Here is a 26494-nt window from a genome sequence, read left to right on the forward strand (position 1 = left end):
GTTGGCACTATGCATTCGGGCAGGTAGCGTTCTCCTGGCATCCGCCAAACCCAGATGGTGAAGAGTGATACATCACTCCAGAAAACGTGTTTCCACTGCTCCAGAGACCAATTGGGGTGAGCTTTACACTACTCTAGCCGACGCTTGACATTGCGCATGGTGATCTTAGGCTTGTGTGCAGCTGCTCGGCCATCGAAACCCATTTAATAAAACTCCCGACATACAGTTATTGTGCTGACGTTGCTTCCAGAGGCAGTTTGGAGTGAGTGTTGCAACCGAGGACAGACGATTCGTACTCGCTATGCACTTCAGTACCTGGCGGTCCGGTTCTGTGAGCTTGTGTGGCCTACCACTTCATGGCTGAGCCATTTTTGCTCCTAGACGTTTCCACTTCAAAATAACAGCACTTACAGTTGACTGGGGCAGCTCTCGCAAGGCAGAAATTTGACGAACTGACTTGTTGGAAAGGCGGCATCCTATGATGGTGTCACGTTGAAAGTCACTGAGCTCTTCAGTAAGACCATTCCACTGTCAATGTTTGTCTATGGAGATTACATGGCTGTGTTCCTCGATTTTATACACCTGTCAGCAATGGGTGTGGCTGAAATAGACAAATCCACAAATTTGAAAGGGTGTCCACATACTTTTGTATATACATTGTATTTCCTAGGTGATCTGTGTATACCGCTCTACTAGGTGATGTGTATATAACTCTGGACTAGGTGATGTGTGTGTATCTACGTAGGCCTGCAAAATAACACATACCTGGTTGAGAATGTAAGAGTTGTCTGAGTACACTGCCACCTGCTGGCGTGGATGGCGAGGGTCACTCGGGTGAGATGAGACTACAACTAGACTCTCATAACCATGGTGGTGACAGAATGACTGGAACTCCCCAACCAGGCCATGACGAGCATTCCATTACTAGGTGGTCATATGAAAGTAGGAATTATGTGTGTTAGATTTAAAAAAGACTCACTCCAGCCTCCCTAGCGCAACACTTTGTTAATATTAGTATCTCAAATGGTGTAGCTCAACAAAGTCACATAGATGATTTGCACATAATGCACCAAAAATGCTAATATAAAGTACCAGTCAAAAGTTTGGACACACCTACTTATTCAAGGGTTTTTCTTTATTTTTACTATTTTCTACATTGTAGAATAATAGTGAAGACATCAAAACTATGAAATAATACATGGAATCATGTAGTGACCAAAGAAGTGTTAAACAAATCAAAATATCTTTTATCTTTTAGATTCTTCGAAGGAGACACCCTTTGCATGGATGACAGCTTTGTTCACTCTTGGCATTCTCTCAACCAGTTTCACGAGGAATGCTTTTCCAACAGTCTTGAAGGAGTTCCCACATATGCTGAGCACTTGTTGGCTGCTTTTCCTTCACTCTGCGGTCCAACTCATCCCAAACCATCTCAATTGGTTTGAGGTCGGGTGATTGTGGAGGCTAAGTCATCTGATGCAGCACTCCACCACTCTCCTTCTTGGTCAAACAGCCCTTACACAGCCTGGAGGTGTGTTTTAGGTCATTGTCCTGTTGAAAAACAAATGATAGTGGGACTAAGTGCAAACCAGATGGGATGGCGTATCACTGCAGAATGCTGTGGTAGCCATGCTGGTTAAGTGTGCCTTGAATTCTAAATAAATCACTGACAGTGTCACCAGCAAAGCACCCCCACACCATCACACCTCCTCCTCCATGCTTCACGTGTGGGAACCATGTGTGGGAACCACACATGCGGAGATCATCCGTTCACCTACTCTGCGTCTCACAAAGACACAGCGGTTGGAACAAAAATCTCAAATTTGGACCATCAGACCAAAGGACAGATTTCCACCGGTCTAATGTTCATTGCTCGGGTTTCTTGGCCCAAGCAAGTCTCTTCTTCTTATGGGTGTCCTTTAGTAGTGGTTTCTTGGCAGCAATTTAACCACGAAGGCCTGATTCACGCAGTCTCCTCTGAACAGTTGATTTTGAGATGTGTTTGTTACTTGAACTCAGTGAAGCATTTATTTGGGTTGCAATCTGAGATGCAGTTAACTCTAAGGAACTTATCCTCTGCAGCAGAGGTAACTCTGGGTCTTCCTTTCATGTGGCGGTCCTCATGAGAGCCAGTTTCATCATAGCGCTTGATGGTTTTTGCGATTGTACTTGAAAAAGTGTCAAAGTTCTCGACATTTTCCGGATTGACTAACCTTCATGTCATAAAGTAATGATGGACTGTCGTTTCTCTCTGTTTATTTGTGCTGTTCTTGCCATAATATGGACTTGGTCTTTTACCAAATAGGGCTATCTTCTGTATACCTCCCCTAGCTTGTCACAACACAACTGATTGGCTCAAACGCATTGAGGAAAGAAATTCCACAAATTAACTTTTAACACACGACACACCTGTTAATTGAAATGCGTTCCAGGTGACTACCTCATGAAGCTGGTTGAGAGAATGCCAAGAGTGTGCAAAGCTGTCATCAAGGCAAAGAGTGGCTACTTTGAAGAATCTAAAATATAAATATATATTTTATATTTGTTTAACACTTTTTTGGTTACTACCTGATTCCATGTGTTATTTCATACGTTTGATGTCTTCACTATTACTCTAAAACGTAGAAAATCGTATATATAAAGAAAAACTCTGAAATTAATAGGTGTCCAAACTTTTGACTGGTACTGTAGGTACCATGACTTCCATGGGATTTGTGCAACAAATGCTAAAACATTAGTATTTGGAAACAGTACCATTGAAACTAAACCAAAGCATGTATTGAGGTTATACCTTGTTCATAGACTGCTTACAGGGTAAGAAAACACATTTGTAATTTGGGTGAGCTATCCCTTTAATATTCATAAATTCTTTATCTAAACCTTTTTGTGCCACTTAAAAAACTCCACTTAAACTGATATAAAAACTTGTTGGTCCCCGGTCAAATTGTTTGTATCGAGTCAAAAGTGTTTTTAAAGAATGTCTTTGTCTATTTTGATGAGAGACGAAGCTGTCAGGGCACAGACAGGGGTAAAGAGACATTTGATGATTTATCGTTTGGAAATTAACTGTTTGCTCTTAACACATCCAACATTCCAAGATTATGGTAATTCTCTGACAGCTCCATTGATTGATGGAGAGAAAGTTGCATTAATTAATGGATTAGTTTGTCAAGGGAGCTTGTTTTTTTCCCATCTAGGTTATTTCTCTCTTCAATGATTAACAATGATGCTGTGGCATCCCTAATTTGCAAGACAATGTTCATGAAAAAAGTGTGTAAGTGTTACATTTTAAAACAAATAGCGAAATGAATCACTACATTTGTTGTATGATGGTTGTTTGTTTTTTCAATGGCGCACAAGTTAACATATTGTATGCTTTTAAATAACACCCTTCATTTTTTTAAGAAACCTATATGTCATTATAACTTAGAATAATACAGGGAAATTGTCAACACATTAAAACACAACTTTAAATCAAATATAAACAAAAAGATAACATGAATTGAATAGACTTAGAAAATTAACACATCTTGATTAAATAAGTACTGTGTGTACAAGTACATTGGAATTGCATGAAAGATATGGGTAAAGAAACTTCTCTCAGTCTACTCCCCAGGCTATATGCCCTGTGCTGTGTCTGTGTAGGTGCGTACGACACACCTGAGTATGTGTGTGTGTGTATGCGAGAGTGCATTGTGAGTTGTGTGATCCGTGTCTGTGTGGTGTGTGAAGGCCCAGTAGAAGGGATGGATGGATGTTGTAGAGCATGTTGTTGCCTAGGCTGAGTTCATATTAACCTACGTGGATGAGGGCCACACGGCATCTCTCTCAACTGTCCTCCTGCACAATATGGCTGCTGTCAGGGAGAGCCCCATCAATCTGCTCACACACAACTGTCACCCCGGCGACACAGTCATTTTTCACCAGCGATATCCTGATGAGTGCTATGAGGGCTCCGAAGCCTTGTTAAAAACACACATATTCACACAATGCATATAATATATCGACTCATGAATACAATTATACAAACAGTGATGTGCACAAACCTTGACCCCCCCCACGCACGCACACACACACACAAGCTGGAAAACACAGAGAGAAAGTAGAGCGCAAATCAGATGACACGCAGAGCCACAATCTGTCTGCCATTTGTTTGTAACGCGAGTAAATTACAAGCCACACCCCCCCCCCCCATGCTCACCCCCCAACATCCCCAAATCATCAGCTACAATTTCACTTACTAACCTCATGATACCAACCATGGCCTCTCTTTCCCATTGCCTAAAAGCACAGAACCCATCTTCTAAACTTTAAAACACTCTATCTACGTCGGAGTTATTTCGAAATAGTTTTTCCTCCACGAAGATTCACTCCTTCCTCCCCCGTCATTCTACCCATTCAAACTGAGCCTCTCACGTCCCTCTCCTTAAGCCACCCCATGGTTTTGTATCTCTCATGTAGAGAATCTAACAATGTAAGTCTATACAAACGCACTGGAATAAGATATAAATCTATGTACGTCTTTACAAATGTACTGGAATACTGTAAAGGTTGCTGGATCAAATCCCTGAGCTGACAAGGTCAAATTTGTCGTTCTGCCCCTGAGCAAGGCAGTTAACCCACTGTTCCCTGGGCGCCGAAGACGTGGATGTCGATTATGGCAGCCCCCCACACCTCTCTGATTCAGAGGTTAAATGCGGAAGACACATTTCAGTTGAATGCATTCAGTTGTACAACTGACTAGGTATCCCAAATCAAGTCAAATTTTATTGGTCACATACACATGGTTAGTAGATGTTAATGCCAGCGTAGCAAAATGCTTGTGCTTCTAGTTCCGACAACGCAGTAATATCTAACAAGTAATCTAACAAATTATGTATATAACTACCTTATATACACAAATGTAAAGGGATGAATGAGAATATGTACATATAAATATATGGATGAGCGATGGTCATGCGGCATAGGCAAGATGCAGTAGATGGTATAGAATACAGTATGAGTAATGTAGGATATGTAAACATTATTAAAGTGGTGTTATTTAAAGTGACTAGTAATACCATACCTTTATTAAGTCCATATATTAAAGTTGCCAGAGATTTGAGTCTGTATGTTGGCAGCAGCCAATGTTAGTGATGGCTGATTAATAGTCTGATGGTCTTGAGATAGAAGCTGTTTATCGGTCTCTCGGTCCCAGCTTTGATGCACCTGTACTGACCTCGCCTTCTGGATGTTAGCGGGGTGAACAAGCAGTGGCTCGGGTGATTGTTGTCCTTGATGATCTTTTTGGCCTTCCTGTGACATTGGGTGCTGTAGGTGTCCTGGAGGGCAGGTAGTTTGCCCCTCGTTGTGCAGACTGCACTACTCTCTGGAGAGCCTTGCGGTTGAGGGCAGTGCAGTTGCCGTACCAGGCAGTGATTCAGAGTCTGCCACTAGCACAGTCAGTTGTAGTCAGCTCAGCAATCCCCATTGAGACCGTGTCTGTGCCTCAACCTAGGTTGGGCAAAACTAAACATGGCGGTGTTCGCTTTAGCAATCTCACTAGAATAAAGACCTCCTCCATTCCTGCCATTATTGAAAGAGATCATGATACCTTACATCTCAAAATAGGGCTACTTAATGTTAGATCCCTCACTTCCATGGCAGTTATAGTCAATGAACTAATCACTGATCACAATCTTGATGTGATTGGCCTGACTGAAACATGGCTTAAGCCTGATGAATTTACTGTGTTAAATGAGGCCTCACCTCCTGCTTACACTAGTGACCATATCCCCCGCGCATCCCGCAAAGGCGGTGGTGTTGCTAACATTTACGATAGCAAATTTCAATTTACAAAAAAAAAATAAGGACGTTTTCGTCTTTTGACATGAAATCTATGCAGCCTACTCAATCACTTTTTATAGCTACTGTTTACAGGCCTCCTGGGCCATATACAGCGTTCCTCACTGAGTTCCCTGAATTCCTATCGGACCTTGTAGTCATAGCAGATATTATTCAAATTTTTGGTGACTTTAATATTCACATGGAAAAGTCCACAGAACCACTCCAAAAGGCTTTCGGAGCCATCATCGACTCAGTGGGTTTTGTCCAACATGTCTCCGGACCTACTCAATGCCACAGTCATACTCTGGACCTAGTTTTGTCCCATGGAATAAATGTTGTGGATCTTAATATTTTTTCTCATAATCCTGGACTATCGGACCACCATTTTATTACGTTTGCAATCGCAACAAATAATCTGCTCAGACCCCAACCAAGGAGCATCAAAAGTCGTGCTATAAATTCTCAGACAACCCAAAGATTCCTTGATGCCCTTCCAGACTCCCTCTGTCTACCCAAGGACGTCAGAGGACAAAAATCAGTTAACCACCTAACTGAGGAACTCAATTTAACCTTGTGCAATACCCTAGATGCAGTTGCACCCCTAAAAACATTTGTCATAAGAAACTAGCTCCCTGGTATACAGAAAATACCCGAGCTCTGAAGCAAGCTTCCAGAAAATTGGAATGGAAATGGCGCCACACCAAACTGGAAGTCTTCCAACTAGCTTGGAAAGACAGTACCGTGCAGTATCGAAGAGCCCTCACTGCTGCTCGATCATCCTATTTTTCCAACCTAATTGAGGAAAATAAGAACAATCCAAAATTTCTTTTTGATACTGTCGCAAAGCTAACTAAAAAGCAGCATTCCCCAAGAGAGGATGGTTTTCACTTCAGCAGTATAAATTCATGAACTTCTTTGAGGAAAAGATCATGATCATTAAAAAGCAAATTACGGACTCCTCTTTAAATCTGCGTATTCCTCCAAAGCTCAGTTGTCCAGAGTCTGCACAACTCTGCCAGGACCTAGGATCAAGGGAGACACTCAAGTGTTTTAGTACTATATCTCTTGACACAATGATGAAAATAATCATGGTCTCTAAACCTTCAAGCTGCATACTGGACCCTATTCCAACTAAACTACTGAAAGAGCTGCTTCCTGTGCTTGGCCCTCCTATGTTGAACATAATAAATGGCTCTCTATCCACCGGATGTGTACCAAACTCACTAAAAGTGGCAGTAATAAAGCCACTCTTGAAAACGCCAAACCTTGACCCAGAAAATATAAAAAACAATCGGCCTATATCAAATCTCCCATTCCTCTCAAAAACATTTTTAAAAGCTGTTGCGCAGCAACTCACTGCCTTCCTGAAGACAAACAATGTATACGAAATGCTTCAGTCTAGTTTTAGACCCCATCATAGCACTGAGACTGCACTTGTGAAGGTGGCAAATTACCTTTTAATGGTGTCAGACCGAGGAGTGCTGCTTTTGATACCATCAATCACCACATACTTTTGGAGAGATTGGAAACCCAAATTGGTCTACACGGACAAGTTCTGGCCTGGTTTAGATCTTATCTGTCGGAAAGATATCAGTTTGTCTCTGTAAATGTTGGTGATCCTCAAGGTTCCGTTTTAGGACCACTATTGTTTTCACGATATACACTGCTCAAAAAAATAAAGGGAACACTAAAATAACACATCCTAGATCTGAATGAATGAAATAATCTTATTAAATACTTTTTTCTTTACATAGTTGAATGTGCTGACAACAAAAATCACGCAAAAATAATCAATGGAAATCCAATTTATCAACCCATGGAGGTCTGGATTTGGAGTCACACTTAAAATTAAAGTGGAAAACCACACTACAGGCTGATCCAACATTGATGTAATGTCCTTAAAACAAGTCAAAATGAGGCTCAGTAGTGTGTGTGGCCTCCACGTACCTGTATGACCTCCCTACAACGCCTGGGCATGCTCCTGATGAGGTGGCGGATGGTCTCCTGAGGGATCTCCTCCTAGACCTGGACTAAAGCATCCGCCAACTCCTGGACAGTCTGTGGTGCAACGTGGCGTTGGTGGATGGAGCGAGACATGATGTCCCAGATGTGCTCAATTGGATTCAGGTCTGGGGAACGGGCTGGCCAGTCCATAGCATCAATGCCTTCCTCTTGCAGGAACTGCTGACACACTCCAGCCACATGAGGTCTAGCATTGTCTTGCATTAGGAACCCAGGGCCAACCGCACCAGCATATGGTCTCACAAGGGGTCTGAGGATCTCATCTCGGTACCTAATGGCAGTCAGGCTACCTCTGGCGAGTACATGGAGGGCTGTGTGGCCCCCCAAATTAATGCCACCCCACACCATGACTGACCCACCGCCAAACCGGTCATGCTGGAGGATGTTGCAGGCAGCAGAACGTTCTCCACGGCGTCTCCAGACTCTGTCACGTCTGTCACATGTGCTCAGTGTGAACCTGCTTTCATCCGTGAAGAGCTCAGGGCGCCAGTGGCGAATTTGCCAATCTTGGTGTTCTCTGGCAAATGCCAAACGTCCTGCACGGTGTTGGGCTGTAAGCACAACCCCCACCTGTGGACGTCGGGCCCTCATACCACCCTTATGGAGTCTGTTTCTGACCGTTTGAGCAGACAAATGCACATTTGTGGCCTGCTGGAGGTCATTTTGCAGGGCTCTGGCAGTGCTCCTCCTGCTCCTCCTTGCACAAAGGTGGAGGTAGCGGTCCTGCTGCTGGGTTGTTGCCCTCCTACGGCCTCCTCCACGTCTCCTGATGTACTGGCCTGTCTCCTGGTAGCGCCTCCATGCTCTGGACACTACGCTGACAGACACAGCAAACCTTCTTGCCTCAGCTCGCATTGATGTGCCATCCTGGATGAGCTGCACTACCTGAGCCACTTGTGTGGGTTGTAGACTCCGTCTCATGCTACCACTAGAATGAAAGCACCGCCAGCATTCAAAAGTGACCAAAACATCAGCCAGGAAGCATAGGAACTGAGTAGTGGTCTTTGGTCACCACCTGCAGAACCACTCCTTTACTGGGGGTGTCTTGCTAATTGCCTATAATTTCCACCTGTTGTCTATTCCATTTGCACAACAGCATGTGAAATGTATTGTCAATCAGTGTTGCTTCCTACGTGGACAGTTTGATTTCACAGAAGTGTGATTGACTTGGAGTTACATTGTGTTGTTTAAGTGTTCCCTTTATTTTTTGAGCAGTGTATTTTACCTCTTGGGGATGTCATTCGAAAACATGATGTAACTTTCACTGGTATGCGAATGACACACAGCTGTACATTTCAATGAAGCATGGTGAAGCCCCAAAATTGCCCTCGCTGGAAGCCTGTGTTTCAGACATAAGGAAGTGGATGGCTGCAAACTTTCTAGTTTTAAAGTCGGACAAAACAGAGATGATTGTTCTAGGTCCCAAGAAACAACGGGATCTTCTGTTGAATCTGACAATTAATCTTGATGGTTGTACAGTCGTCTCAAATAAAACTGAAGGACCTCGGCGTTACTCTGGACCCTGATCTCTCTTTTGACGAACATATCAAGATTGTTTCAAGGACAGCTTTTTTCCATCTATGTAACATTTCAAAAATCAGAAACTTTCCGTCCAACATTGTTGCAGAAAAATGTATCCATGCTTTTGTTACTTCTAGGTTAGACGACTGCAATGCTCTACTTTCCGGCTACCCAGATAAAGCACTAAATAAACTTCAGTTAGTGCTAAATACAGCTGCTAGAATCCTGACTAGAACCAAACATTTTGATCATATTACTCCAGTGCTAGCCTCCCTACACTGGCTTCCTGTTAAGGCATGGGATGATTTCAAGGTTTTACTGCTAACCTACAAAGCATTACATGCGTTTGCTCCTACCCATCTTTCCGATTTGGTCCTGCCGTACATACCTACACGTGCGCTACGGTCACAAGACGCAGGCCTCCTAATTGTCCCTAGAATTTCTAAGCAAACAGCTGGAGGCAGGGCTTTCTCCTATAGAGCTCCATTTTTATGGAATGGTCTGCCTACCCATGTGAGAGACGCAGACTCGGTCTCAACCTTTAAGTCTTTATTGAAGACTCGTCTCTTCAGTAGGTCCTATGATTGAGTGTAGTCTGGCCCAGGAGTGTGAAGGTGAACGGAAAGGCACTGGAGCAACGAACCGGCCTTGCTGTCTCTGCCTAGCCAGTTCCCCTCTCCACTGGGATTCTCTGCCTCTAACCCTATTACAGGGGCTGAGTCACTGGCTTACTGGTGCTCTTCCATGCCGTCCCTAGGAGGGGTGCGTCACTTGAGTGGGTTGAGTCACTGACGTGGTCTTCCTGTCTGGGTTGGCGCCCCCCCCTTGGGTTGTGCTGTGGCGGAGATCTTTGTGGGCTATACTCGGCCTTGTCTCAGGATGGTAAATTGGTGGTTGAAGATATCCCTCTAGTGGTGTGGGGGCTGTGCTTTGGCAAAATGGGTGGGGTTATATCCTGCCTGTTTGGCCCTGTCTGGGGGTATCATCGGACAGGGCCACAGTGTCTCCTGACCCCTCCTGTCTCAGCCTCCAGTATTTATGCTGCAGTAGTTTGTGTCAGGGGGCTAGAGGGTCTCTCTCTCTCTCTCTCTCTCTCTCTCGACCTTTGCCCTAGGACCATGACTACCTGGCATGATGACTCCTTGTTGTCCCCAGTCCACCTGGCCGTGCTGCTGCTCCAGTTTCAACTGTTCTGCCTGCGGCTATGGAACCCTGACCTGTTCACTGTGATTACTATTATTTGACCATGATGAACATCTTGGCCATGTTCTGTTATAATCTCCACCCGGCACAGCCAGAAGAGGACTGGCCACCCCTCATAGCCTGGTTCCTCTAGGTTTCTTCCTAGGTGTTGGCCTTTCTACGGAGTTTTTCCTAGCCACCGTGCTTCTACACCTGCATTGCTTGCTGTTTGGGGTTGTAGGCTGGGTTTCTGTACAGCACTTTGATATATCAGCTGATGTAAGACGGGCTATATAAATACATTTGATTTAATACAGCCTGACAGGATGCTCTCGATTGTTCTTCTGTAAAAGTTTGTGAGTATTTTAGGTGACAAACCAAATTTCTTCAGCCTCCTGAGGTTGAAGAGGCGCTGTTGCGCCTTCTTCACCACTCTGTCTGTGTGGGTGGACCATTTCAGTTTGTCTGTGATGTGTAGGCCGATATTTGGTCAATATAACTAGATTAATGAGATGAACATGGGAGGTAAAGCCATACACAGCTGAAGCCTTTCTTTCTCTCTCGATACTTTGTTGCTTCATGTTTTACTCGCTCCCTTCCTCTATTCATCTCAGTCTGCCTGTCTCTATGCTTCCCTCTATCTATGCCATCTATCCCCCTTCTCCCTCTCTCTCTCACTCCCTCCCTTCTCCTTCCCCTCTCCCTCCCTCCCTTCTCCCTCTCTCTCTCCTTTCTCCTTCCTCTCTCCCCTCCCCTTCTTTCCCCTCTCCCCCTAGTTGTGTTTGCTCCACAGGTAGTGAGTCTTTAGTGTCTCCTCCAACCTGCCGTCATTATGCAGAATAATAGCCTTAGGTATAAACTGGTGCTCCATAACTCACACCCCACGCGCAAATTCCCATGCAAACAAAGTCAAAGCAAAAACACGTTTCCTTCTGTCGACAACATCTCAGGCAAAGAATTAATCAATCATTCATCCATTTAGGCTCTTTGCATACCCTTTCTGTCAAAAACACGATGCTCAGAGAGCTCTGGCGCTCTTCTGAGGCGATCGTTTCATCGCCCTGATGAATCCATCAAGCTAGGTTTGATTTATACGTCTGTCTGTGATCACAGCAGTACAGCTACTGCAAATGGAGTGGCAAGGAGCGAGCTGACACCATCCGCTCCGTGCACAACTCTGTGGAACTTTGGGAGACAGACTGGATGGGGGTAAGGGGCGGTAAGGGGAGGAGATGGAGGAGGTAAAAGTTTGTCACACAACATACGCACAAATGTAATTTGGATATTCTGCCCATGTGCTTGATTCACCCAACAACATGGTAAGAGATTTGGGGCTAGAATCTATCAATGCATTTTTTTTTTGCTTACTTACCTACCATTGATCTTTTTGCCCAAACCAACTCAAAGGGAGGGATATGTCCCAAACAACGGCAGGATGAGTCCAGTGAGCAACATGGAAACATATACAAAAACTAAAAGTATAGCCATTGGCCATATCAAATCTCTAAAGCAGCCATGGGATGCTTATGAAATTCACTACACTTCTTTTGTATTTTCAAAGATGGATGTGACTGGTGTCCTAGTCAGGCTTCATGTAATCTCTCGAGACAGACTGTCAAACAGCTACCACGAGATTTGGTTATGGGTTCCGACATTAGGGGAGAGGCCCACTCTTTAATCTTAGTCCCTGGGAGGGCCGCCCTGCACCTGCTATCCCAGAGCCCATCTCAACAGAAAAGCATTTGGAGCGCTGTGACTGCAGGCCCATAATTAGCACAGATAATTATTTGCAAGGGGTGCTGGGTAAAACTGTCCTGGCATAAATAAATAAAAAGGAAGGCTCGGAGACTAATAAAAAAAATTAACATACCCTCTAACACAGACAAACACAATGATGAGACACAAACACACTTGCATGCTCAGTTACACAAACATTGTAAACACTCTTTGCATCTAGCTAAAATGGCAGGTAAAACAATGACAAAAGAAAAACAGGCATAAAAAACATTTCGAACTCTGGCACACACACACACACATAGAACACCGTCGTCCCCCCCCCCCCCACCTCACACAAACTCACTCTCATGAATATGGTAACATCTCTATGCACGTGGCTCCAGGCTCCTACGTCTCCTACAGTTCATCAACTCCTCAGCACGCCGACACCAACCAACACTTCAACTGCCGCGGCTAATTACCAGGCTTGCCGTTAGCTTAGCAGAAAACACCAAGACACTGCATCTCCTAACATTTGTCAGCATTCCATTTATTCTGTTTGGGAATATTATTTTACAATTTTAACCCAATGAAATATAAATACGTTATTGACAATGAAAAACTATGTGGCTCCTCTTGGAGATAAGATAACCATTAAGATTGGGTTAGAATGTCCTCAAAAAATCCCTTTAAGTATTACTTGTAGGATGCTGGAAACTAGTTCTTTGGGGTATCTGTGTAAAGAAGAAAAGTGTAGGCACTTTCTACTGTACGAAACTTGGAACGGAGATGTGAATGGGGTTTGAGGTAGGTTTCTAAACCGAAATGTAACTTGTACAAGTAACTTCATTACTGCAGAGATAAAGAGAATAGAGAGAGAGAGAGATACAAAGAGAGGGAGAGAGACAGAGAGCGAGAGAGACAGAGAAAGAGTGCTCCAGATGGCTCAATCACTCTGAAGAGTTGAAGAAATCGCTTTGTTTTACCAACAAGTACATTTGCAAAATAATACATAAATGCTCCCATTTTGGAAAATGTGTTTTTGTGAAAGTTAGATGCACTTACGGCTGATTACCTTGCTTTGCTTAAACCGAGTCAGAGGAGCACAGATACTACATGCACAGAGACAAACATCTAGTCACAGCAACACAGACACACACACTAACACTTTATTTGGATAGTCCCAAATAGATGGTTTGTAGAAGTTCTGAAGATGTTCAACAAAATGTCAACAACATTTCCACTAACCCCATACATACAGTGCCTTCATAAAGTATTCATACCCCTTATTATTCCAAATGTTGACGTGTTACAGCCTGAATTCAAAATGGATAAAAAAATTATATATATATATATATATATATATACATATATACCCCCATCTACACACAATACCACATAATAACAAAGCAAAAACATGTTTTAAGAATTTTTTGCCAATTGACTGAAAATGAATACAGAAATATCTAATTTACACACCCTTGTGTCAATACTTTGTAGAAGCATCTTTGGCAGTGGTTACAGCTGTGAGTCTTTCTGGGTAAGAGCTTTCCACACCTGGATTGTGCAACATTTGTCCATTACTCTTTTCAAAAGTCTTCCAAGTTCTGTCAAATCTGTGTTAAATCATTACTAGACAAATATTTTCAAGTCTTGCCAAAGATTTTCAAGTAGATTTTAGTCTAAACTGTAACTCGGCCACTTAGGAACATTCACTGTCTTCTTGGTAAGCAACTCTAGGGTAGATTTGGAATTGTGTTTTAGGTTATTGTCCTGCTGAAAGGTTAATTAATCCCCCAGTGTTTGTTGGAAAGCAGACTGAACCAGGTTTTCCTGGTTGCATATCAATAGAGTTGCCGTTGATCGTTTTTTTATAGTTTAGCATCAGATTATAGGGAAATATCCTGATAAATTGTGACCTACTAATCCACTGGTACAGTTCTACAGACAGAAACAGATGTCTGAATGATGGAAATAATTGATTAGTAATGTTGATCCACCAGACAGTGACATTGGATTGTAACGGTCTTCCTTATGGATTGATATCAGTCTTTCTAGTCCCTCCTCCTCACTCTCTTCTATCCATACTGCATCAGTACAGGCAGACTGATGTATATTTGTCCAGACTGATGTATCTATCCACATACGTACTTACACCCAACACACTCAGGGGCTTATTCTTGTGCTAACAAGACAATCAGCGCTACAAATCGCTTCTACGGCACTACTAAAAATCTCCTATTGCTCTCTCTTTACCCACACCCACAAAGATAAACACACACACACACACATACACTAGAGAACACGCACACACGCACACACACACACACTCCATTACGGACTAATTGAATCTAATTTATTTTGTTTTTGAAAAGCATTTAAGGCAAACCTAAATGATGTGCTTAGCGTTTTGTTCTTCTCAAACACAATTAAAAAATAATATATAAATATATACATACTGCATATAACGGATTCATTTGAAGCCCTCGCAGATCATTAGTAACTCACCATGATGCTGCTGAGTCGCGCGTCCACCGACGCCCCTGGCCATTTATTCTATATTAAGTCCCTAATGGGCCCTCTCCTTGGGCTGGTAAAATATGCACAGAAGTCCAGTGCACAAAGCCATTCAAATGAATAGTTATTTATTGGCTAAAGGAGGATCTGATGTTTAATGTTCCTTGGACGTAGGTAGTTCCGGGGGAACCAGAGCTACCCCTACAGCTATAGACATCATTTATTTTACACATACCCTAATATCTCACGCCAGGCGGCAGGGGAGAAAAATGACTTGGGAAAAGCAAAAGATATAATAAATGAAATGGAGAAACACATTAGAAGTTGCCGCGGAGAGAGCAGGGAGGGATACAAAAGCACAAGCACGCAGGTGTCTGGAAGCACCCTCTGTGTGTGTGTGTGTGTGTGTGTGTAGGTCTCGAGCCTTGCTCCCTTGTGGCTCTCAGTTTCCACAGTGAGAAGTGGAGTGGCTAGGCCAAGTAAAGGTTTATAATGCAGACCCCAGGGTGGACAGGTAGGGGTTTATAATGCAGAGCCCAGGGTGGACAGGTAGAGGTTTATAATACAGAGCCCAGGGTGGACAGGTAGAGGTTTATAATGCAGAGCCCAGGATGGACAGGTAGAGGTTTATAATGCAGAGCCCAGGGTGGACAGGTAGAGGTTTATAATGCAGAGCCCAGGATGGACAGGTAGGGGTTTATAATGCAGAGCCCAGGGTGAACAGGTAGAGGTTTATAATGCAGAGCCAAGGGTGGACAGGTAGAGGTTTATAATACAGAGCCCAGGGTGGACAGGTAGGGGTTTATAATGCAGAGCCCAGGGTGGACAGGTAGGGGTTTATAATGCAGAGCCCAGGGTGGACAGGTAGAGGTTTATAATGCAGAGCCCAGGGTGGACAGGTAGGGGTTTATAATGCAGAGCCCAGGGTGGACAGGTAGGGGTTTATAATGCAGAGCCCAGGGTGGACAGGTAGAGGTTTATAATGCAGAGCCCAGGGTGGACAGGTAGGGGTTTATAATGCAGAGCCCAGGGTGGACAGGTAGAGGTTTATAATGCAGAGCCCAGGGTGGACAGGTAGAGGTTTATAATGCAGAGCCCAGGATGGACAGGTAGAGGTTTATAATGCAGAGCCCAGGATGGACAGGTAGAGGTTTATAATGCAGAGCCAAGGGTGGTGCACCTGGCTGTGACATACATTACATGACCAAAAGTATGTGGCCACCTGCTCGTTGAACATCTCATTCTAAAATCATGGGGGTGGTCCTCCCTTTGCTGCTATAACAGCCTTCACTTGGAAGGCTTTCTGCTGGAACATACACCGATCTCGACAAACCATTGTTGTATGGATCTCGCTTTGTGCACAGGGGCATTGTCATGCTAAAACAGGAAAGGGTCTTTCCCAAATGATTGCCACAAAATTGGAAGCACAGAATCATCTAGAATGTCATTGTATGCTGTAGCATTAAGATTTCCCTACACTGGAACTATGGGGCCTAGCCCGAACCATGAAAAACAGCCCCAGACCCTTATTCCTCCTCCACCAAACTTTGCAGTTGGCACTCTGCATTGGGGCAGGTAGCGTTCTCCTGGGATCCGCCAAACCCAGATTAGTCTATCGGACTGCAAGATGGTGAAGAGTGATTTCCACTGCTCCAGAGTCCAATGGGGGTGAGCTTTACACCACTCCAGCTGACGCTTCGCATTGCGCATGGCGATGTTAGGCTTGTGTGCGGTTGCTCGGCCATGGAAACCTATATCATGAAGCTCCCAACGAACAGTAATTGTGCTGATGTTGCTTCCAGAGGCAGTTTGGAACTCGGTTGTGAGTGTTGCAACCGAGGACAGACGATGTTTACGCGCTACGTGTTTCAGCACTCGGCGGTCCAGTTCTGTGAGCTTATGTGGCCTACCACTTCACAGCTGAGCCGTTATTGCTGCTCCTAGTCATTTACACTTCACAATAACAGCATTTACAGTTGACCGGGGCAGCTCTAGCAGGGCAGAAATTTTAATGAACTGACTTGTTGGAAAGGTGGCATCCTATGAGGGTACCACTTTGAAAGTCACTGAGCTCTTCAGTAAGGCCATTCTACCGCCAAACTTTGTCTACGGAGATTGCATGTCTGTGTGCTCGATTTCATACACCTGTCAGCAATGGGTGTGGCTGAAATAGCCGAATCCACTAATTTGAAGGGGTGTCCACATACTTTTGTATATATAGTGTATGTATTTAGGTTCCTATTTCCATAACATCTCAATGCAAAAGAACACAGAGGGCCTCATAAAAACACAGGCAAAAGTCTGTAATTAAAAGTTTAAAACTAAGTCAGTGGGGAAGAAATGCTTAAATTTGCTACCTGACACCGAATGAAGGTTTTGACTTCTCTGGTGTGTCATCAGTTCTGTTTTAAAGCACTATACCATTTTTTTCTTAGGATTCCTTTAATTTGCCAGTCAAGTTGGATAAATGTATCCGAATATCCATACTTGTGCCCTAAATAAGAGGCCGTTTGAAAGTTTTATAGTATATGAAATTTTGAACATGTAAACTTTAAATGCCCGGATGTCATACTCATTTCGGCATTTCATCTAGTAGAATTCGCTGCACACTATTGAGGAAGAGAATAGTTTTTTTACATCCATGTGTGTTCGACAACAGTTGATAATCAGAAAAGGGGACACACTACAAAAATCTACGAAAGGTGGGGAACAAGCCCGATTGCCCATTTGATGATGCCTTCTCAGTATGGATGTTGTATGTATGTTGATATTTGTTGCATATTCCATACATCTGTACTGAACAGTACGTTATAAATAGTATGTAGTACGATTCGTTCACAGTATGCAGAAAGTAGTAGGCAAGTCAGATTTCGGACACGGCCCATGACTGACCAATAATATATATATATATATATAATTGGTCAATCGTGGGCAGTGTCCGAAATCTGTGTTTATAGCATATATTTACATTTTAGTCATTTAGCAGACGCTCTTATCCAGAGCAACTTACAGTAGTGAATGCATACATTTCATTTCATAATTTTTTTTTTCTCTCCGTACTGGCCCCTGGTGGGAATCGAACCCACAACCCTGGCGTTGCAAACACCATGCTCTACCAACTGAGCCACAGGGAAGCCATATATAAATAATATACACTACTGTTCAAAGGTTTGGGGTCACTTAGAAATGTCCTTGTTTTTGAAAGAAAAGCCCATTTTTTTGTCCATTTAAAATAACATCAAATTGATTAGAAATACAGTGTAGAAATTGTTAATGTTGTAAATGACTATTGTAGCTGGAAACGGCAGATTTTTTATGGAATATCTACATAGGCGTACAGAGGTCCATAATCACCAACCATCCAACGGCACATTCCAACGGCACATTTTGTTAGCTAATCCAAGTTTATCATTTTAAAAGGCTAATTGATCATTAGAAAACCCTTTCACAATTATGTTAGCACAGCTGAAAACTGTTGTTCTGATTAAAGTAGCAATAAAATTGGCCTTCTTTAGACTGGTTGAGTATCTGGAGCATCAGCATTTGTGAGTGCGATTACAGGCTCAAAATGACCAGAAACATATCACTTTTTTCTGAAACTCGTCAGTCTATTTTTGTTCTGAGAAATGAAGGCTATTCCATGCGAGAAATTGTCAAGAAACTGAAGTTCTCGTACAACGCTGTGTACTACTCCCTTCACAGAACAGCGCAAACTGGCACTAACCAGAATAGAAAGAGGAGTGGGAGGCCCCAGTGCACAACTGAGCAAGATGACAAGTACATTAGAGTGTCTAGTTTGAGAAACAGACGCCTCGCAAGTCCTCAACTGGCAGCTTCATTAACTACAGTTGAATTCGGAAGTTTACATACACTTAAATTGGAGTCATTAAAAATCGTTTCTTCAACCACTCCACAAATTTCTTGTTAACAAACTATAGTTTGGGCAAGTCAGTTAGGACATCTACTTTGTGCATGACAGTAACTACCTTGTGCAGAAGTAATTTTCCAACAATTGTTTACAGACAGATTATTTCACTGTATCACAATTCCAGTGGGTCAGAAGTTTACATAAACTAAGTTGACTGTGCCTTTAAACAGCTTGTGAAATTCCAGAAAATTATGTAATGGCTTTAGAAGCTCTGATAGGCTAATTGACATCATTTGAGTCAATTGGAGGAGTACCTGTGGATGTATTTCAATGCCTACCTTCAAACTCAGTGCCTCTTTGCTTGACATCATGGGGAAATCAAAAGAAATCAGCCAAAACCTCAGAAAAACAATTGTAGACCTTCACACGTCTGGTTCATCATTGGGAGCAATTTCCAAACGCCTGAAGGTACCACGTTCATCTGAACAAACAATAGTACGCAAGTATAAACACCATGGGACCACGCAGCCGTCATATCACTCAGGAAGGAGACGTGTTCTGTCTCCCAGAGATTAACGTACTTTGGTGCAAAAAGTGCAAATCAATCCCAGAACAACAGCAAAGGACCTTGTGAAGATGCTGGAGGAAACAGGTATAAAAGTATCTATATCCACAGCAAAACAAGTCCTATATGGACATAACCTGAAAGGCCGCTCAGCAAGGAAGAAGCCACTGCTCCAAAACCGCCATAGAAAAAGACAGACTACGGTTTGCAACTGCTCATGGGGACAAAGATTGTACATTTTGGAGAAATCTCCTCTGGTCTGATGAAACAAAAATAGAACTGTTTGGCCACAATGACCATCGTTATGTCTGGAGGAAAAAGGGGGATGCTTGCAAGCCGAAGAACACCATCCCAACCGTGAAGCATGGGGGTGGCAGCATCATGTTGTGGGGGTGCTTTGCTGCAGGAGGGACTGGTGCACTTCACAAAATAGATGGCTTCATGTTGGAAGGAAAATTATGTGGATATATTGAAGCAACATCTCAAGACATCAGTCAGGAAGTTAAAGCTTGGTTGCAAATGGGTCTTCCAAATGGACAATGACACCAAGCATACTTCCAAAGTTGTTGCAAAATGGCTTAAGGACAACAAAGTCAAGGTATTGGAGTGGCCATCACAAAGCTCTGACCCCAATCCCATAGAAAATTTGTGGGCAGAACTGAAAAAGCTTGTGCGAACAAGGAGGCCTACAAACCTGACTCAGTTACACCAGCTCTGTCAGGAGGAATGGGCCAAAATTCACCCAACTTATTGTGGGAAGCTTGTGGAAGGCTACCCGAAACGTTTGACCCAAGTTAAACAATTTAAAGGCAATGCTACCAAATACTAACTGAGTGTATGTAAACTTCTGACCCACTGGGAATGTGATGAAAGAAATAAAAGCTGAAATAAATCACTCTCTACTATTATTCTGACATTTCACATTCTTAAAATAAAGTAGTGATCCTAACTGACCTAAGACAGGGAATTTTTATTCTGATTAAATATCAGGAATTTTGAAAAACTGAGTTTAAATGTATTTGGCTAAGGTGTATGTAAACTTCCGACTTCAACTGTAGTACCCGCAAAACCCCAGTCTCAACGTCAACAGTGAAGATTCAGCGGATGCTGTCCTTCTAGGCAGAGTTCCTTCTGTCCAGGGTCTGTGTTCTTTCGCCCATCTTAATCTTTTCTTTTTATTGGCCAGTCTGAGATATCGCTTTTTCTTTGCAACTCTGCCTACAAGGCCAGCATCCCGGAGTCGCCTCTTCATTGTTGACGTTGAGACTGGTGTTTTGCGGGTACTATTTAATGAAGCTGCCAGTTGAGGACTTGTGAGGCATCTGCTTCTCAAACTAGACACTCTAATGTACTCTTGTCCTCTTGCTCAGTTTTGCACCGGGGCCTCCCACTCCTCTTTCTATTGGTTAGAGCCAGTTTGCGCCGTTCTGTGAAGGGAGTAGTACACAGCATTGTATGAGATCTTTAGTTTCTTGGCAATTTCTCGCACGGAATAGCCTTCATTTCTCAGAAGAATAGACTGACGAGTTTCAGAAGAAAGTTATTTGTTTCTGGCCATTTTGAGCCTGTAATCGAAACCCACAAATGCTGATGCTCCAGATACTCAACTCGTTTAAAGAAGGCCATTTTAATTGCTTCTTTAAATCAGAACAACAGTTTTCAGTTGTTCAAACATAATTGCAAAAGGGTTTTCTAATGATTAATTAGCCTTTTAAAATGATAAACTTGGACTAGCTAACACAACGTGCCATTGGAACACAGGAGTGAAGGTTGCTGATAATGGGCCTCTGTATGTCTATGTAGATATTAAATTAAAAATCAGCCGTTTCCAGCTACAATAATCATTTACAACATTAACAATGTCTACACTGTAGTTCTATTCAATTTGATGTTATTTTAAATGGACCAAAAAAACAAGGGCATTTCTAAGTGACCTCAAACCTTTGAACGGTAGTGTATATTCTTTACGCAATTTAGTGTAAACACAAAATAACACTATCAGGGTAACCAAAAGGGTAAATTATGGGAGTTTATTTCCATTTCTAGTTTTGTTTTGCTAATGACCTTTGACCTTACCTTCAGATCTACTGACACAATGGTGAACGATATGGTCAGCTCCCCATCAGAGAACTCCTTCAGCTCCTTCAGAAACATGTGCTCTATATCCATACCTGTCAAACACACACCCCATTCACCCGGAGTACATGTTTGGAGGAAGCCAGCTAATATCAATTAAAACTATACTGTATGTTTAATCTCATTGTTTAGGCACAGGAAATCTGGCTATAATGTAGACAAAAATATATAAATTCAAATATGAAATTATTAAAATGTATATACAAACTACATATCATTCAATAAAAGTTGTAAATATCTCAATTCTAATTCCATTCCAAACAAATGTTTTAAACTGTCTACTCTAATTCCAATTCCATGTAAATTCTCCAAATCATGAGTTACACTGCCTTTAGACAGACAGACAGACAGACAGACATTACACTACACAAATAACCACATCTTTAACCTTGCCAGCTATAAACACACACCTTGAAGCTGGGCCTCGCCAGCGTTAGGACTGGTTGTGTCATCATAGGGTGAGAAGCCGCTCCTCTCCTGCAACACCCTCAGCAGCTCCTCCAGGTCCACTGAGCGACGGCCATCTTTGATCCACAGCTCCTCTGATTGCAGCCTCAGGGCCTCTGAGAAAAAACACACCGGCTACATCAAAAACAAACCGATATTCAGTCACTGGTGTAATATTAGCTATACATGCTATTATGTTTGTATGTGGCACTGAAACGAAGGAAAAATATACTGACTGCAAAAATCTCAGGGACTTTGCATCAAGACTATCATATCATACAGAGGCTAACAAATTGATGTCAGTGACATCAGTTAAATTCATTACACTTAGGAGCTGTTGGGTGGTATTGTGCTCCGTAAGCACAGCACACATACACACATAAGCATGCGCACACTTACACACTCTGACCCTCTTGTATTCTCTCACTGCCTAGATGTAATGACTTGTTACTCTGCAGTCCCGTCCCTCCTAACTGCACACCCACCCTCTCACCTGGTGGGTGTTATAACCGAGTAATATCGGGGGCTTAGTGCGAGTCCTGCATCAGCCCATTACCCCCAGCGGGGGCACCATTGGTCCTCACCTCCTAGCAGCTCCCCCAGCGGCACACAGATCTGCTCCACTGCCTCTTGAAGAATCTCCCTGGTGACCACCACCGCCATGCACGACACCCCCTCCCCTCCTGCCCGTTGCTCGTGGTGATGGACCACTCGGAGGATGCTGGACTCCAGAGCTTCATAGTCGGAGCTGGAACAGACACACAGGAAGGGCACATTATACTAAATCTTCACAAAGCCCTCAGGATCTGTCTGAAATCCTAAACATACACTTCCATACTATACCACCTAATACACACATCTGAGCAATACCAACACGCAAATGTACACACACACACACAAAATATCAACTACATGATTTGTGTATGTGTGTCTGTGTGTGTGTTAGAGGTCGACGGATTATGATTTTTCAACGCCGATACCGATACCGATTATTGGAGGACCAAAAAGCCGCTACCGATTAATCGGCCGATTTTTCCCCCCCCTTTTTTTTCTAATAATGACAATTACAATTACTGAATGAACACTTATTTTAACTTAATATAATACATCAATAAAATCAATTTAGGCTCAAATAAATAATGAAACATGTTCAATTTGGTTTAAATAATGCAAAAACAAAGTGTTGGAAAAGAAAGTAAAAGTGCAATATGTGCCATGTAAGAAAGCTAACGTTTAAGTTCCTTGCTCAGAACATGAGAACATATGAAAGCTGGTTGTTCCTTTTAACATGAGTCTTCAATATTCCCAGGTAAGAAGTTTTAGGTTGTAGTTATTATAGGAATGATTGGACTATTTCTCTCTATACGATTTGTATTTCATATACCTTTGACTATTGGATGTTCTTATAGGCACTTTAGTATTGCCAGTGTAACAGTATAGCTTCCGTCCCTCTCCTCGCTCCTACCTGGGCTCGAACCAGGAACATATCGACAACAGCCACCCTCGAAGCAGCGTTACCCATGCAGAGCAAGGGGAACAACTACTCCAAGTCCCAGAGCGAGTGATGTTTGAAACGCTATTAGCGCGCACCCCGCTAACTAGCTAGCCATTTCACATCGGTTACACCAGCCTAATCTCGGGAGTTGATAGGCTTGAAGTCAAAAACCGCGCAATGCTTGAAGCATTGCGAAGAGCTGCTGGCATAACGCACGAAAGTGCTGTTTGAATGAATGCTTACGAGCCTGCTGGTGCCTACCACTGCTCAGTCAGACTGCTCTATCAAATATCAAATCATAGACTTAATTATAATATAATAAACACACAGAAATACGAGCCTTAGGTGATTAATATGGTCGAATCCGGAAACTATCATCTCGAAAACAAAACGTTGATTCTTTCAGTGAAATACGGAACCGTTCCGTATTTTATCTAACGGGTGGCATCCCTAAGTCTAAATATTCCTGTTACATTGCACAACCTTCAATGTTATGTCATAATTACGTAAAATTCTGGCAAATTAGTTCACAACGAGCCAGGCAGCCCAAACTGTTGCATATACCCTGACTCTGCGTGCAATGAACGCAAGAGAAGTGACACAATTTCACCTGGTTAATATTGCCTGCTAACCTGGATTTCTTTTAGCTAAATATGCAGGTTTAAAAATATATACTTCTGTGCATTGATTTTAAGAAAGGCATTGATGTTTATGGTTAGGTACAGTCGTGCAACGATTGTGCTTTTTTCGCAAATGCGCTTTTGTTAAATCATCCCCCGTTTGGCGAAGTTGGCTGTCTTTGTTAGGAAGAAATAGTCTTCACACAGTTCGCAACGAGCCAGGCGGCCCAAACTGCTGCATATACCCTGACTCTGCTGCAAGAGGTGACATATTTTCCCTAGTTAAAAGAAATTCATTTTAGCAGCCATTATTAACTAAATATGCAGGTTTAAAAATATATACGTGTATATTGATTTTAAGAAAGACATTGATGTTTATGGTTAGGTACACTTTGGAGCAACGACAGTCCTTTTTCACGAATGCGCACCGCATCGATTATATGCAATGCAGGACAGGCTAGATAAACTAGTAATATCATCAACCATGTGTAGTTAACTAGTGATTATGATTGATTGATTGATTGATTGATTGATTGTTTTTTATAAGATAAGTTTAATGTTAGCTAGCAACTTACCTTGGCTTCTTACTGCATTCGCGTAACAGGCAGGCTCCTCGTGGAGTGCAATGTAAAGCAGGTGGCTAGAGCGTTGGACAAGTTAACTGTAAGGTTGCAAGATTGAATCCCCGAGCTGACAAGGTAAAAATCTGTCGTTCTGCCCCTGAACAAGGCAGTTAACCCACCGTTCCTAGGCCGTCATTGAAAATAAGAATGTGTTCTTAACGGACTTGCCTATTTAAATAAAGGTGTAAAAAATAAAAAAAAACATTTGCCAAATCGGTGTCCAAAAATACCGATTTCCGATTGTTATGAAAACTTGAAATCGGCCCTAATTAATCGGCCATTCCGATTAATCGGTCGACCTCTAGTGTGTGTACCTGTTGAGCACATCGTCCCTCATCAGAGTGAGGGAGAGTTTTCCTCTGTGGTGGAGCTGTAGTAGGTTGATGTCGTCTTTCCAGAACAGAGCAGACTCACACACCCTCACAAGGTACCACACCGTCTCCCTGGCAAGCCCACATCACATCGCTGACCACACAGGACCGGGACACTCACACAGCCTGAGCTCTCCTTCTGAGACACACACAAACACACAGACACACAGAAAGTACAAATACAAGACATGCAGATACATATACAGTACCAGTCAAACTTTTGGACACTCATTCCAGGGTTTTTCTTTATTTTTACATTGTAGAATAATAGTGAAGACATCAAATATATTTTGGTTTGTTTAACACTTTTTTGGTTACTACATGATTCCATATGTGTTATTTCATAGTTTTGATGTCTTCACTATATAGTAAAAGAATTGTAAAAATAAACACCAAACCTTGAATGAGTAGGTGTGTCCAAACTTTTGACTGGTACTGTAAGCTCAACCTCAAACAAGTACTCAAAGGCTGTAATACATACACACATACATACAGTACACACATAAATACCTTGAACACGTGAACATGTCCCCACACATTACCTGGCTGAGGAAGTAGGCGTAACTCAGTGTTGAAGCCACAGAATCTACATCTGGCTCCACCACTCCTAGAACAGCATGGACTTCAGGACCTGTTACGGTAATTTTGAATCCCAATGATAATTCAATAAGCTTTGACTAATCCCCAAGGTTTGTAAGACACTGGGTTAAGAATAATTAGGCAAGGACTCAGCTTTCTGCAAAAGGTCTGTACAGTTTATTCAGAGAACGTTCTAAAGTCAAAAACTAGGACTCATGCCTTTTATAATACAAACATACATTCCTATCTTTAGACCACTCCCTTCTCAAACAACCAGTACTTTTCCACTAACCACAAAGAAACATAAAAGTTGCCACATTCTTCAAGGCTTTCACCTCCCCTCCCCTTTGGGACCCTCTTGGTTTGAAACCCTCCAATGATTTGCTATTACCTACTCTACAACTTCACTCTGTTTACATCCCTACTAAAGGATATAACCTCAAAGTTTTACAATCCTAACCGATCTCCGCATACCCTGATTTTATCTTCCCATGATTCTCAAACATATCACCCTATTCTATAATTTCAGAGTGGAACAGTTAAGTCATTTTCCTAACACATACAAATTATTCTAACAGGACCCTCAGGTCCTGACGCCTGGAACAAACAAACATACTAACAAAAAGGTTCAAAAGACCACACAAGATCCAATGTATTACATCAATAAAAGTTACATTTCGGTTTGTTTTCCACAATTGCTGAACCTACATCTGTGGATTAGCAAGTATTTCAATGGGATGGGTTGACTTTGAAAAAGTAATTTCAAACTTCTTATGCCACTGCAGCCTGTGACATGAAAGAAAGCTAAGTTGTGAGAAGGAGTGAAATCAGAGTATAGGTAGAGATAGCTGAGATCATCTCATCTCCAGAGTGGTACGGGACGAGTATGACTGCGCTGGAATGCAGCACTCAGAAATCCATGCATAATGCATAACATGATTTAATATGCATGAAAGAGATGACTGTAAGATTCATGTACCCTGTGGTGGCCATGATGGTAGATCAG

At 42.6% G+C, this 26494-nt stretch overlaps 1 protein-coding gene across 1 annotated transcript; it reads right to left on the reverse strand.

Annotated features, from left to right (window-relative positions):
• Positions 1-595: 595 nt before the first annotated feature.
• Positions 596-26494, reverse strand: LOC106585691 (prune homolog 2 with BCH domain). Its single transcript, XM_014172186.2, has 6 exons — positions 25452-26494; positions 24853-25048; positions 22385-22548; positions 21764-21916; positions 21294-21388; positions 596-924 (listed from the first exon to the last, which is right to left on the reverse strand). Exons 2-6 carry the CDS (start codon positions 24873-24875, stop codon positions 922-924), a joined length of 438 nt encoding a protein of 145 aa, XP_014027661.1. The 5' UTR covers positions 24876-25048; positions 25452-26494; the 3' UTR covers positions 596-921.

The sequence above is a fragment of the Salmo salar genome, chromosome ssa24 (genome assembly GCF_905237065.1).
Source record: "Salmo salar chromosome ssa24, Ssal_v3.1, whole genome shotgun sequence".
NCBI classification, from domain to species: domain Eukaryota; kingdom Metazoa; phylum Chordata; class Actinopteri; order Salmoniformes; family Salmonidae; genus Salmo; species Salmo salar.

What these genes read in the sequence shown, in the direction of transcription:
- LOC106585691 (XM_014172186.2), bottom strand. Translation starts at nt 24,875, where the DNA reads ATGAGGGACGATGTGCTCAACAG. An exon ending in GCTGGGGGAGCTGCTAGGAG is followed by an intron (nt 21,917 to 22,384) that starts GTGAGGACCAAT and finishes GTTTTTTCTCAG; the next exon opens with AGGCCCTGAGGCTGCAATCA. An exon ending in TGGCGAGGCCCAGCTTCAAG is followed by an intron (nt 21,389 to 21,763) that starts GTGTGTGTTTAT and finishes TGTGTTTGACAG; the next exon opens with GTATGGATATAGAGCACATG.